Below are 14259 nucleotides of genomic sequence, written 5' to 3'. Positions count from 1 at the left end.
TCCCACGGAGATTTCAGTGAAAGATACAGTGTGGATAAAACACAGAGAAAAAAATGTCCTCATGCTTATGACTTAATTGCAGAAGTGGAACTTAGACATGTGAAACAATTAAACAGTTCCACAACAGATAAGCAAATGGGATACTTCGGAGAGACATCTGGTCCCTGTGCTGTTTATAGCCAATTCCAGTGGTGAATAAAAGAAGTGGAACGGACTGCTTTTGAAGGGAGCGCATCCTGATCCTCTGGCAGTAAGGTAGAGGTTTTCTGCCAGGAGGGAACACTAGACAGAGGCTGTTTGTTTTTTCTCCAAACAGAAATCTCTTCCATGCTAATAGGAGCTTCAAAAGGATTGCCACAGCAGATGGAAAGAACCAATATATAAATGCATTTAATTAGCAGGAATTAATGGAATTGGGGGATTAATTCTGTCATTAGAGAGAAACAAAACCTATTTTTGTCTCCTATCTGTGGTTACACACTCTAAGATGGATTTGGCACAGGTGGTGTTTGAATATAAGGCCACTGTAGTATCTAATGGCCTTTTGATGCCACTGTTGGATTAATCCCAGGGATAATGAGAAGGTAGCCCTGTGAGATGTGTGCTCTGCACCATGTTTCAGCGATGGAGGAGAAGCTGGTAGGTGGAGTGTGAGGGGTATAAACCTAGAATCCAGTGAGTGTTTGAAGGAGGAAAAAGGGGAGGAGATTGAGAGAGTCTCTCCTCTCGCATCTGATTTTTTTTTCTTTTTCTTTTTCTTTTTTATTGAGACGGAGTCTCACTGCGTCACTCAGGCTGGAGTGCAGTGGTGTGATCTCGGCTCACTGCAACCTCCGCTTCCTGGGTTCAAGCAATTCTCTTGTCTTAGCCTCCGAAGTAGCTGGGACTACAGGCGTCCGCAGTCACGTCCAGCTAATTTTTGTATTTTTAGCAGAGACAGGGTTGTACCATGTTGGCCAGGCTGGTCTCAAACTCCTGACCTCAGGTGATTCACCCGCCTCGGCCTCCCAAAGTGCTGGGATTACAGGCGTGGGCTACAATGCCTGGCCACATCTGATTATTAATGAGAGATTAGGGACAGACTCACCTAAGACAGAATTTTTAATTCAATCTAGCAAGCACCCATTGCCTAGTCTTCCCCCTGCTTTTTTTTTCTTTTCCAAAAAGCTGTTCCTCCAGAAAAGCAGTTTTCAGTGTTTTTAATTTTTAGGCCAAGATACTCATGACATAAACCAGATGACATTGTATGCATAACACATTCCCGCAAGTGACATAGGTAAAAAGACTGTTGATTATACCCCTTTCCCAACACTGACAAGTCAACACCAGCCCTCCGACTCAAAGCACATCACAATTCAAGTATATGATGTGACAGTTTGTACTTTTCAAAAATAGCCATGGCATTTTCTCCCACCTACACATTCATCTTGCAATGTGACTTTGATGCTCTTTCCATTGAAATGTGGGATCTACGCTCTCTTTCCTTGTATATGCGCAAACGTGGACTTCAGCAGGAATGGTACCTTGGGATTTCCAAGGCGAGGTGAGTTGATCACTGGGCTCTCTTGGGATTGTTGCTTTTGGAACCCAGCCACCATCTTATAAGAAAGCCCAAGAAGCGCACGGGAAGCCCAGGAATCCCATGTGAGAGGATCCAAGGCTCCTAGCCTTGAGCCGCTTCCCATTTATGCCTCATTAGCATAATTCACAGTGGTCATCCATACCAGTGAATGCGTGTTAGATTACCTTTGCTGTGTTTGATGATTATACTAAATTTCATTTTTTTGTGAGCTAAGCCTTCACAGTTTGTTGCTCATGTACCATGGCTGGCTGCTCACAAAGCAGAAAAATTGGATAGAATGTTTCTGATAAGGTAAATACAGGAAAGGCTATGCAGAAATATGTATCTCAGAGAGTGAGCTATTGGGCAACTATGGTATAAGTTATCTGGTAGCCACACAAGAAGTAACAGATTGAATAAAGGCAAACTATGAAGACTTCAGTCATGATAAGATCAAGAGAATTATTTGTGTCACATTTGCCATGGATTGTGTCTCTGTTGGCACACACAAAAAGTTGGGACTTAAAACTGCAAATTTACTTTAACTTCATTTTGCATGTCATGCATTCATGAAACTTTTTCTGGGGGTTATTTATTTTCATTTTTGGCTGTCCTGTTTCAAGTTAAACAAAGGAGAAACAGCATCATATAGTGGAAGAAACTCAGACCTGGGGAAGGGAGGCAGCAAGTAAATGAAACAAGAGTCCTTTGTCTCTCAGCTGGATTGCTAACTAATCTGTGTGATCCTGCAAAGGTCAGCGCAGATCTCAAGCCCTACTTTCCTCATCTATGAAATGAAAGGTTAGACTAAGACCAAATACAGCTCTAGAAAGTAGAGTATTATTACTCTTCAAGAAATAGTTTAGGGTTGTGCCTCTTGCTTTGCACATGAAAATATTTAGGAGTAGAAGTTCACAGAACTTGGCAAAGCTAGATGCATTTATGATTCCCAGTGAATCAACTGATGTTTTTCCCTACATCTCTACAAGCCATTCTTTGTTTAGCAGTTTTTATATTTACTTTTATTTTTTTCTTCTATAATTTTGGAAAAAAAGAGTTAGCTGACTGCTACTATGGGCAGGCAACAATTTGGTAATAGGATATTATTTTTAAAACTAAAAAATAACTGAATATGAAAGATTAAACTTTTAAAAAATAGACATAAGTGCTCAGAGTTGTGATTCTATTTTGCATGTAACAATGTAGTTATTTCAGTTACTTTATTGAGAATCACAAATATATATATGGCTTTGCCAAGTTCTGTATACTTTTTATTCCCCAATATTGTCTTCTGTACAGCAATAATTACAACCTTAAGCCGTCCCTTCAGAAGTAGTCATATGCCAAATTCTACCTTAGTCTAAAATAATTCTTTTTCTGTGTGATGGGGCTAAAAACATCAGTTCTCCCTGCTGCTCTCCGCAGATGTCCAGGTACCTTAATGGTTAGGTTCTCTGTACCTTGAGCTTATTTGCAAGGCAGAGCTTCAAAAGAACTGCTTTTTAAATTTTTCCACTGATAGAACTGGAGCTTGGTAAACTAACTTGCCCAAGGTCATAGCAGTTAGTGATACTCACAGGACTTAAACCCAGGAGGTCTGAATGTAGACTCAATTATGGCATATCCCTTCCTAATAATAAGCCAGATTTTGTTTTGTACTTCTTGCCAAAATGTAACTCCATGATGACATTTGTTTTGTACATTGCTGCCTTCTTACTGCCTCAAACAGGGCCTGGCATGGTGGGAACAGGTGGGGATCTTAGTCTGTTCCTGCTGCTAGGACAAAATATCTTAGACTGGATCATGTTTAAATAATAGAAATATATTTCTCATGGTTCTGGATTCTGGGAAGACCAAGATCAAGGTGCTAGCAAATTGCTCTCTGCTTCAAAGGTGGCAAGCTCTTGCTGCATCCTCACATAATGGGAAGGCAAAAAGAAATGAAAACTGTGTCCTCACATGGTGGAAAAGATAGAAAGGACAGGCAGCTTTCTCAAGGCTCTTTTAGAAGGGCATTGATTTCCTTCATGAGGGTGGAGCCTTCATGACTTAATCACTTCCTAAAAGGCCCCACCTCTTAAAACCATACTGGGGATTAAGTTTCAACATGAATTTTGGAGGGATACAAACATTCAAATCACAGCAGCTGTCTTCTCCCTTTCCTGATGCCACATGACAGAAGCCATCTCTTCCTTCCGCACATGGATGTTTGAGCACATCCAGACTCTTGAGAGCCCAGGCTTAAGAGAGAGAGGCTGTGAGAAGGAAGATGGCAGTTCCCTCCTGGAAGTCTTGACTTCTCAGTCCCAGCTTTCTGTCTTGGTATGTGTACTGAACAACAATGTATATGAAGATACAGTATAGAAGGAAAAATAAACCATTTCCTATGAAGTAATGATTCAACTTCTAACCTGTAAAAATGAAAAATTTCTCAGTTCCCTACCCCCTTGCATTCCTGTCTTCATAAGTTTCTGTGATTTAATTTTCCAATAAACTTAATATTCATATACTTAACAACTTTTATATCCATTAACAACTTGACTTTCCCTGCTTCTTTGAATTTTGGAGCATTCTTTCCTTAGTATGAAGGAGTTTTGAGAAAGGCAAGAAGACAAGCTCAGAGCTCAAGAAACTATGAAGAATAATATTGTAATCATAACACCTCATTATTTGTTTTTAAGCTCAATCCTTCAGAAGGTTATTATCTGGAGTTGAATAATAATAGATTCAGGCTCTTTTTATGTGGAGGAAATCTTAAACAACAGTGTTCATAGGGAAGGACATTAATCAGGAGAGAGAAGTGAGCCTTGTTTCTAATAATGTTTGCATAATAGCTACCCTTGGGTATATTGCTTGACTTAAAATAAATATTCATGCTTTCCACATCCAGTACAATTGGAAATTATTCATGGTTATGATTCTGTCATATGATCTTCTACCTATTCAAGGGGACTTCAAACTGAGAGCCTGTTGGAAACCAACAAACATAAATAACAATGCTTGTGAGTGATACGGGGTAGAAGTTGGAAGAGGCTGTGATGTTGGCTATGGGGAGAAAAGGAGCAAAGAGTAGGAACTTAACTGTTTCCAGAGGGGGAGAAGCAGACTCACGTTGACATGCTTAAGGACATTTATATGCTCTCCTGGTTTGCTTTTAGCTCTTCAATAGCTTCTCATCACCAGGAGAATAAAATTTAAATGCCTTATCTTGGTGTCAGACTCACTCCCTGGAGTGGTTCCTGTGAAACTTTGGATCACATTACCTGAGACTACTCTCCACCTCAGATGTGACAACACAAAGCTCTTTGCAGATTCCCTCAGACACCATGACTTACCTTTATCTCTTTGTTCACATCCTTCCTTCATCTTGCTAGGATTTTTCAAAGCTTCTTTGTTAATTAATCTATGTATCATAGAAGAGTCAGCTTAAACTTCACCTGCTTCAGGAAGCCTTCTATGAACTCCACACCTAGTCAAGAGTTTTACCCAGACTGTCCTATTTTTATTAACTTATATATTTAGTGGTCCTTAAATAGCCTTTGTCCTGGGGAGTTTTTTCATCATCTTGCTTTATTGCTTACATGTACTGAATTTTATTACATAAATGCTTTCAGTTAATTAATTCATTTTTCTTTCCTTTTCTGTCTCCTTTCTCCTTTCTCTGTTTCTCTCTCTCTTTTTATTAACTTTTAAATTCTGAGAAATGTTACAATACAGTCTTGAGAACATAGGCTATTTTGTTGTTTCTTTTGTTTGTTGGTTGGTTTTGAGATGGAGTCTCGCTCTGTGGCTCAGGCTGGAGTGCAGTGGCATGATCTCGACTCACTGCAACCTCTGCCTCCCGAGGGTTCAAGCAATGTTCTGCCTCAGCCTCCTGAGTAGCTGGGATTATGGGTGCCCACCACCACACCTGGCCAATTTATTTTATTTTTTTATTTTTAGTAGAGACAGGGTTTCACCATCTTGGCCAGGCTGGTCTTGAACTCCTGACCTCGTGATACACCCGCCTTGGCCTCCCAAAGTGCTGGGATTACAGATGTGAGCCACCATGCCTGGCAGAGAACACAGGCTATGTTTTGAACTTCTGTGTGTGTTACAAGGCTTTGCATTAACTGCTCCCTCATGCAACTTTCCTAACCTTGTTTCTTTCCTATTAGGGACATTCTACTTCAGTCAGGAGAACATCTTAGAGTCCAAACTGATTTGTTCTCTTGGAGCTGTTACTCGATATCTGTGGAGGATTAGTTCCAGGACCCCTTGCAGTTACCAAAATCTACAGATGTTCAAGTCCCTGATCTAAAACAGCTCAGTATTTGCATATAACCTTTGCACATCCTCCTGTACACTTCAAGTCATCTTCAGATTACTTATAATACCCAATATAATGCAAATGCTATATAAATAGTTGTTATGCTATATTTTTAAAATTTATAGTATTTTTTACTGTTGTATCATTATTATTATTTTTTGAATGTTTTTGATGTGAGGTTGGTTGAATCTGCAGATGTGGAACCTACAGATATGGAGGGCTGGCTTTACTTTCTCCAGCCTCTCCTTCCTTGTCCTTCGATGCAGGATTTTTGTTAAACACCATATCGTTGGCTCATTTATCTGTGCTTCTAATCTGATGGGTTCTATATTAACAGAGATATGTCTGCCCAGCTTCACATGCCAATTTTACCCTTATTGGTAGGCTCCTTCCGAAGGTCCATATGTCTTTTTCAGGTACTTATGTGCAGTCACAAAATACCGAAAACTGTGCCTTCTGTTTATATAACATATCTATTTCTAAAACACTTTAAAAAATTTATCCTAACTACTGAGAGGTGAGCAGTGCAGCTGTTAACCTCATTTGCAAGTGGAGAATTGGTTCAAAACGATTGAATAACCTCCAAAATGTATGTGTCCAATAAATTGTAGCGATTAGAATTAGACTCCAGTTGAGAGCCTTTTTCACATTACAAACCTGACAACAGTGTTTTTTTCACTGTCTATAGGCCTTGCAGAGCCTAGTAGAGTTCTGTGCATGATGAACTCAATGAGGGCACTGGACACAGGCTCACACAGGGTCTGTATTATGGTGCTGATTTGGGCCACTATACCTCGAGAGAATTAACTTACTTTAAACTCCACTATGGACATTTATAAAATGAAGAGTGAGACACCATATTTTCATAGGGTTTTTTTTTTACACGTAACACTTTATTAATTCCCTTTCTCTTATTTTCATCTCTCTTTTCTCCCTTTGTTTTCTTTTCAGTCAGTTCAACAATTAATTGGTGTGCACCTACAATGTGCAAAGCATTATGCTAGGGTTCACAGGGGAATGCAAAGAGGATGCTGCTCGTAGCTTGTTATGGCGAGGAACTTTTCTTCTCTCTTTTACGTTCTCTGTTTTTCTCCATTCTTCTCTTCTTCCTACCTTCTTTTTCCTCTGATGTTCAAGTAGCCCTCATCATTTCTATAAATTTCCAAGGCTTCAGCTTTGGTCAAAGGGAAGGCACTCAGCCCAGGGCCAGTGAGTGAGTTTAACATTCTTACGGTCCTTTGCATCTGCTCACCCAGGAATCATACATACTCAATATAAAAGCTTTGGGGGTTTTGCTCAGTGACAGCTGGGGACTCCATGTAATTTAATGCATGATACAGCACTTTTGGCTAACTCTGTATGAGAGTCTACTCAAATAGGAATAAAATATCACTTTGCAAAATACATTTAAATTATTTTTCTTCCAAAACTTTGTGACTTTAAAGCCTTAAAATCTATTTTTTGAAAGTCAAAAAATAACAGATGTTGGTTAGGCTGTGGAGAAAAGGGAATGCTTATACACTGTTGTTAGAAATTTAAATTAGTTTAGCCACTGTGGAAAGCAGTTTGGAGATTTCTCAAAGAACTTAAAGCAGAACTACCATTCTAACCAGCAATCCCATTACTGGGCATATACCTAAAGGAAAAGTAATCATCCTACCAAAAACACATATGTACTCACTGTTTATCTTAGTACTATTTACAATAGTAAAGACATGGAATCAACATAGGTGCCTATCAGCAGTGGAGCAGATAAAGAAAATGTGGTATATATATACCATGGAATACTACAGTCATAAAAAAGAATGAAATCATGTCCTTTGAAACAACGTGGGTGCAGCTGAAGACCATTATCCTAAGTGAATTAATGCAGAAACAGAAAACCAAATATTGCATGTTCTTACTTGTAAGTGGGAGCTAAATCTTAGATACTCATGGACACAAAGATGGGAACAATAGACACTGGGAACTCTAGAAGGAGACAGGGAGGGGGACAAAGGCTGAAAAACCTCTTGTTGAGTACTATGTTCACCGTCTGGGTGACAGGATCAATAGAAGCTCTAACCTCAGCTTCTTGCAATATATCCTTGTAACAAACCTGCACATGCATCCCCCGAATCTAAAACAAAAATGATTTTTTTTTTTTTTTGAGATGGAGTCTCACTCTGTCGCCTGGGCAGGAGGGCAGTGGTGCGATCTCGCCTCACTGCAACTCCACCTCTCGAATTCAAGCAATTCTCCTGCCTCAGCCTCCCGAGTAGCTGGGATTACAGGTGTGCCACCACGCTGGCTAATTTTTGTATTTTTGGTAGAGACGGGGTCTCACCGTGTTGGCCAAGCTGGTCTTGAACTCCTGACCTCAAATGATCCACCCACCTTGGCTTCCCAAAGTACTGGGATTACAGGCATGAGCCACCATGCTTAGCCTCTCATTCCTCTTCTACACCCCACGTAAGATGCCTGAATCATTAGACACATCTATTTTTTTTTCCCTAAGGCTACATATTCTTAAAAGTAGTTACCTGTTATCTCTAGGCTTTTTTTTCCATAAGAATCATCAATAAATTAAATGCCAAACACATGGTTGTTTTCTCAAGCACACAATTAAAATAGACTTGATTCCTCTTTACTGTCTCCAGTCCTCTTAATATTCATAGCAATAGGTATTTATCTATCATCACAAAACACACAAAAAGACTGGTGATTGCTTAAGCCCCAAGAGGGCAAAGTAGAAGGAACTAGAAAGAAGGAAGCAAGTGCAATCATGATTAGGCACTTACTCTGCATCCATGGCTGCGTTAGGAACATTCATAGGACTTCATGAACCCTACTAAGTTTCAACCTGCTCTTTTACAAATGTGGAAACTGAGGCTCAGCAGGGTTAAATGATTTGCCCAGTGTCCTACTGCTTAAAGTATCAGAGTTGAGATTTGAACCCAATTTGTGTGACTCCAGTTTTTAAAATATTTACTGTACCAAGGCTGGAGGGGGCACGCATGGGCCCTAGAAGGGTGCGTGGAATGGGTACCTGGGTGGGGAAGGGTTAAAGAAGGGGCCTCGGTCTGCTTGACCAAGATATTTTCCTTCCCTGATTCCTGCCCCAAATGTAGACTACTTATCCAAAATATGGATCCAACTTTGTGTAATATTTTAATAAGAGGGTCTTCTACTAATGGCACATCTCTCTTTTGTCTTTCACAGCAATTTTGCAGGCAGTAATAGCTGGTGATCTTATGAAGGTAAGATATCTTCCTACCAAATCTTTGGCGATGCTTTAAGAACTTTAAATCAACATCGTTCCTCATCAAATTTCTATTTTCCCATCTACCATTTATCATCCCCTGCTTGCACTGGCTGAGTAGAAGAGGCAGGATGTTCTTTTGAGAACTGAGCAGAGATGGTGTTCAAGAGCACCGGGGTACTTGTCTCAGTTACTTAAAATGAACTGCATGTCCCCAGGATGCAATGTGCACAGTGTGCCTGCCCTCTAGAAGCTGACATTTGAAGAATTTAAAGATTTCCTTTCAGGCAGGTATTGAAATGAAGGTATCTGTAAGAATTACCTGGACAACACTCAGAAACGCATCCTTCAGGACAGAGATTAATCTTCCCTTGTCATGGTTTTATACTTTGGGGATCATAGTTAGTCAAGCAAGGACCCTCCTAGTTAGTCAAACAAGAACGCTGATCCACTTGGAATAGTTTAATTTGTGCTTCCTTGTGTTTTCTGGTGAGTTTTGTTCAGAAGGAAGGAAGCAGTCACCACTGCCCTGAGGGTGAATGTAAAATCTGAAGTCAGACTTTCTGAGTTTGGATCTTGGCTCTGCCATTCACTGTCTGTGTGATTTCGCGTAATTATCTAATTCTCTCTGTGCCTTAGTTTTTTCATCAGTAAAATGGAATAATATTACCTCTGTCTTTGGCTTGTCATGAGGAATTAATGTAATAATACATATAAAGCTCTCAAGACTGTTCCTATTACATGGAAGGGGCTCTAAAATGTTAGCTATTTTATTAATATTCTGATAGTATAGATCTGTGTTTTTTAATAGCTAAACATGGTGGAAATACAAATATTTGTTATATAATACAACATCATCTATGAATATTCTAAAGCTATATTTGGTCCCACGTCATTTTCAGGCATCAGGCTCATGACTGCCCATATGCCCCTGCAAACCCCCTGCTGGAACTGATCTGCTCTGTATTAATGACAGCAGCCTGAAGGCAGAGGCTACGCCTGACTCCTCAGCCTGAGGAGTAAGGTGCCATTACAGATCAAGGAACCAATAGCCCTAAGAGAAAGCTGAAAAGTCCTACCCTCAGACATAACTTTTTAGGCACATCTGTTGGACAAACTGAAGGACACCTGTGCTACATTTTGAACAGGTTACTAGAAGAAAACAAATGGTGAAAATGTTGCAAACATCTTGATCAACTGCCCCCTTTAGGCACATAATCCTGAAAATGGTGCCTGTGCCACTGCACAGATCATAGGGTCAATAGAAATTGTTACCCAGAAGAGAAGAGTGCTCTCCAAGCAGTATATTGATGAGTTCAGGGCCGTTTCTTACCAGTGCATTAAGCCCATACCATCCTATACTCTGTGCAAGGCCTTCCATTGGGTTTTGTGGGAAACAAAGGCATGAATAAAATTGATTCCTGCCCTTGGTGGATTTCTACAACAGAAAATTTTGCAAAGCACTGTACATTTGAAACCCTTCCATTTTATTTTCTATATGCTTTTAGTTTAGGCAACTGATTTCCCAAGATCCTGAGCTTATTATCACACTTTTTCTTGTACTTTTAAATAGAGAATCATTTGCAATGTGGGAAATCACTATATCCAGCTGGTTGTCTTATTATAGGTTGGTGCAAAAGTAATTCGGTTTTTGTCATTTCAGTGACAAAACCTGCAATTATTTTTGCACCAACCTAATGCATTATCTGTTATAATTCTTTCCTAAATGACTAAAACATGACTTAATAACACCTTTTTTGTTTTTGTTTTTGGAGATGGAGTCTCGCTCTGTCACCCAGGCTGGAGTGCAGTGGCGCGATCTTGGCTCACTGCAAGCTCCGCCTCCTGGGTTCATGCCATTCTCCTGTCTTAGCCTCCTGAGTAGCTGGGACTACAGGCACCCACTACCATGCCTGGCTGATTTTTTGTATTTTTAGTTCTGATGGGGTTTCACCGTGTTAGCCAGGATGATCTCGATCTCCTGACCTCGTGATCCGCTTGGCTAGGTCTTCCAAAGTGCTGGGATTACAGACGTGAGCCACTGCGCCCGGCCAATAACACCTTATTTACTGAGAGGTGGAATATTTACTGAGAGCTTGAGGTTTTGCTTTTTCTCTCTTACATATTTTCTTTATTTTCCTTCTCAAATATTCATGCCCTCTTTCTCTTCTCCGATTTCTTTTGTTCCTTTCCTCTGAGCAGAAAGTGCAATATATATAAAATATTAAATTGGGTACATGTGTATGTGTTTGTATGAGAGAGAGGGAGAGAAAGAGAGAGAGAGAGACAAAGAGAGTGAGAGATAGAGACTAGTGAACAGAACATCTCTGGAGCCACCCCCGTGTGAAGGCTGTCACAAATACCTCCTGGACAACTGGGCTGCAGAAAGTGCCCATGGACTAACTGAATATTCATGGTGTCTAGAAACAGCACAGGAAGGCAGGATCAAGGCAGTTGACCCTGAACAGGTCTGGTTGGGTCCATGCTGCTATCCTTTGTCGATCTCCCCACAAAGAAGGGGAGTGTCATTTTAAGACAATGCAGTTGAACAGAACAGGATATCCTTTTAGACTTTTGTGGAAAATTGCTAGCTACTCCTTCCTGCCCTCTTGCCCCCCAGTTTAGGGATGGAAGTCCCATATGTTCCTTACCTCCTTTCAGCTACTGCTTTTGATCCATGTCCTGGGAGGTCTTCCGTGGCTCTTTCCATCCCCTGCTTCATGCTTCCCTAGTGCTTCTTTGAGACCTTTGTGATGTTCCCGTCCATTACTGTGTGATTCTTTACCTATCCGTCTCCCCCATGGGCTGTGAGGGCTTTGAGCACAGTGACTGAATTGTATTCACATTTATCTTCCTGGCATCTAGTACATGACAATTCTATGGATGTATTTGAGTGAAGACGTGAACTCTGAATTTAGGTTCTTTTTTTAAGAAAGTATTTTTAATTGACAAATGATGATACATATTAATAGAGTACATAGTGATGTTTTGATACATATACAGTGATCAAATCAGGGTAATTAGCATATCCAGCCCCTCACACATTTATCATTTCTTTATGTTGGGAATGTTCAACATCCTCCTTCTAGCTATTTAAAACTATTTAATATAGTATTAACTATAGTCATCCTACAATGGTATAGAACACTAGGACTTATTCTTTGCATTTATGTCATTTATGCTCTTTTACCTTATGGGATGTTTGATTATCTATAATGTGTGCCATCTAACTTCTTGAAAGATAGTATGTTCCTTTTGCTTATTACCTGCTGGGTTATTTAATTCTTATTTTTCCTAAAATTACCTATTAGAAGCTTCACGCAGGCACTCTTGTCCTGAAATACTGTAGTTTGGAGATGAGGGACTCATTCACATTTTCTGTAATGTTCAATATTTTATAAACTTAAACCATATCCTCATGTAGCCACCTTATCCTCAGGCTACAAAATCCTGTTTTTTTTTTTTTTTTTTCCAGTCTTCTCTCATATAGAAAGTACTACATTTTCTGAATCATTTTGGGTCTCTCTCTGTAGATCATCTCTAGCCTATTAGGTATGTGTTGGATGATTAACAGAAGGTTTGCAGGCTGGGCTGCATATCTGGATGAAGAAGGAAGCCAGATGTGTGTTTGTGTGTGTGCATGCATGCCTGCGTGTGTATGTGTCTATACTTGTATTCAGTGATCTTACACGGGAGAAACAGAAGCAGCTTTGATATTTGGTATATTTGGTATCTTTGATATTTGATATTTGGTATCTTTGGTTCATAAGACTGAAGAAAAACTGAAGGACACAGGCAAGAAGCTTAGCTACAGTCACCAAGCTATTCTTGCTTATAGCCATAATTACTCTTTCACTCAAGAGAATGCTAAGCCAACATAGAGATGCTTTTGTTCTCCACTCCACCCCTCACTACTCCTTTGAGAGACCATAGAGACCAGTGCTCAGAAAATAAATGAAAAAAGTAATTCAGCGTGATTTAGTTTCTCTAGCCTGTTCAATACCCACAGGCTCTCTCCAGAGTTAGAAGAGACACTGGTCATCTCTGTGAGTGATAACACAGTCCAGGAATGTTACTTCATCTTTTTGACTTTTCTCTATGTCCTCTAAGGCTGAAAACATTGTGGTTTGCTACATGACTCTTATTTTATTACCAGTTAGCTGTTATCCTTGTTCCGGCTTCTGCCTGAGCTTCTTTTTGTATGTCTCTCTTGCAGCTAATAGAAAGCTATAAAAATGGAGGCAGTCTGCTAATTCAGGGACCAGACCACTGTTCACTCCTTCACTACGCAGCTAAAACCGGCAACGGGGAGATTGTGAAATACATCCTTGACCACGGTGAGTAGGCATAGTGAACTTACCAAGGATCACTTATCTGTGAAATCCATTGCATTTTGCATTTTCTAAGATACCCTTCATCCAGGCAGTCTTCAGAATGGCAGAAATACTCTCGAACTTTTAGCAGACTCTGCCCCTGCTTATTTGAGGCAGTTGTGGTTGCAGGCCACTGACACATATGGGCCATCCTAACCAAGCAATTAATAGAAACAGTGTTCATACCAAGCTCTTTACAGGCTATTTTTCAGACTAATTAGTTTTTTTTAAATATAGGACAAAAATAAATGCAGCCTGGCATCGTGCACTTTATTATTTTCTAGAGCTCTTCTGTAAATTAATGGGTTGGGATCCCCTACCTAATCCATATTTGTGGTTCATCACTGTGAAGGTTCATGAGGATAATTCTTTTACATCTTTCTAGTTTCTCATTTTTTTTTCTGTTTGATCTCATTTATCTTTTCCACCCAAGTTACGCTTCATTCTCTTTGAAAATGTCTGATACTATTGTGTTGTCTGTGGCAGATCATACTAACCTTCCAGACTGCTTTCTAACTGGATTTCTAATTTGGTGCCAGATCATTTGCAGGAAGTAGCATGCACTATAGAATCTGCCTCTAAAAACCCTTTGGAAGCATAAACATATTTAATGAATACCAAATCTAAACTGTTACATTCAATTTATCATGTTTCGTAGTATTTCTAGGAATAAAGAATAGGAATAAAGGGGAAAAATACTGCCTAGCTAGTCTGTTTTAAATGAGAAGGAATGGAAGAGTCTAATTCTGCTGGATCTTGGTATACAGAGAGATTG

The 14259-nt window shown here is 39.8% G+C and overlaps 1 protein-coding gene across 1 annotated transcript in view; it reads left to right on the top strand.

Moving 5' to 3' along the window:
* The window catches only part of DGKI (diacylglycerol kinase iota), a 460711-nt gene that overhangs the window by 429551 nt on the left and 16901 nt on the right, over positions 1–14259 (top strand). Inside the window, exons 29-30 of the mRNA XM_030825779.1 lie at positions 9072–9109; positions 13328–13448. Of these exons, the coding sequence (XP_030681639.1) occupies positions 9072–9109; positions 13328–13448 (159 nt within the window). The remainder of the gene's footprint in view (positions 1–9071; positions 9110–13327; positions 13449–14259) is intronic.

This window comes from Nomascus leucogenys, chromosome 13, assembly GCF_006542625.1.
Source record: "Nomascus leucogenys isolate Asia chromosome 13, Asia_NLE_v1, whole genome shotgun sequence".
Lineage (NCBI taxonomy): Eukaryota > Metazoa > Chordata > Mammalia > Primates > Hylobatidae > Nomascus > Nomascus leucogenys.
Note: the sequence above shows the minus strand (reverse complement) of the source record. Positions and strands in the feature narration are given on the sequence as shown.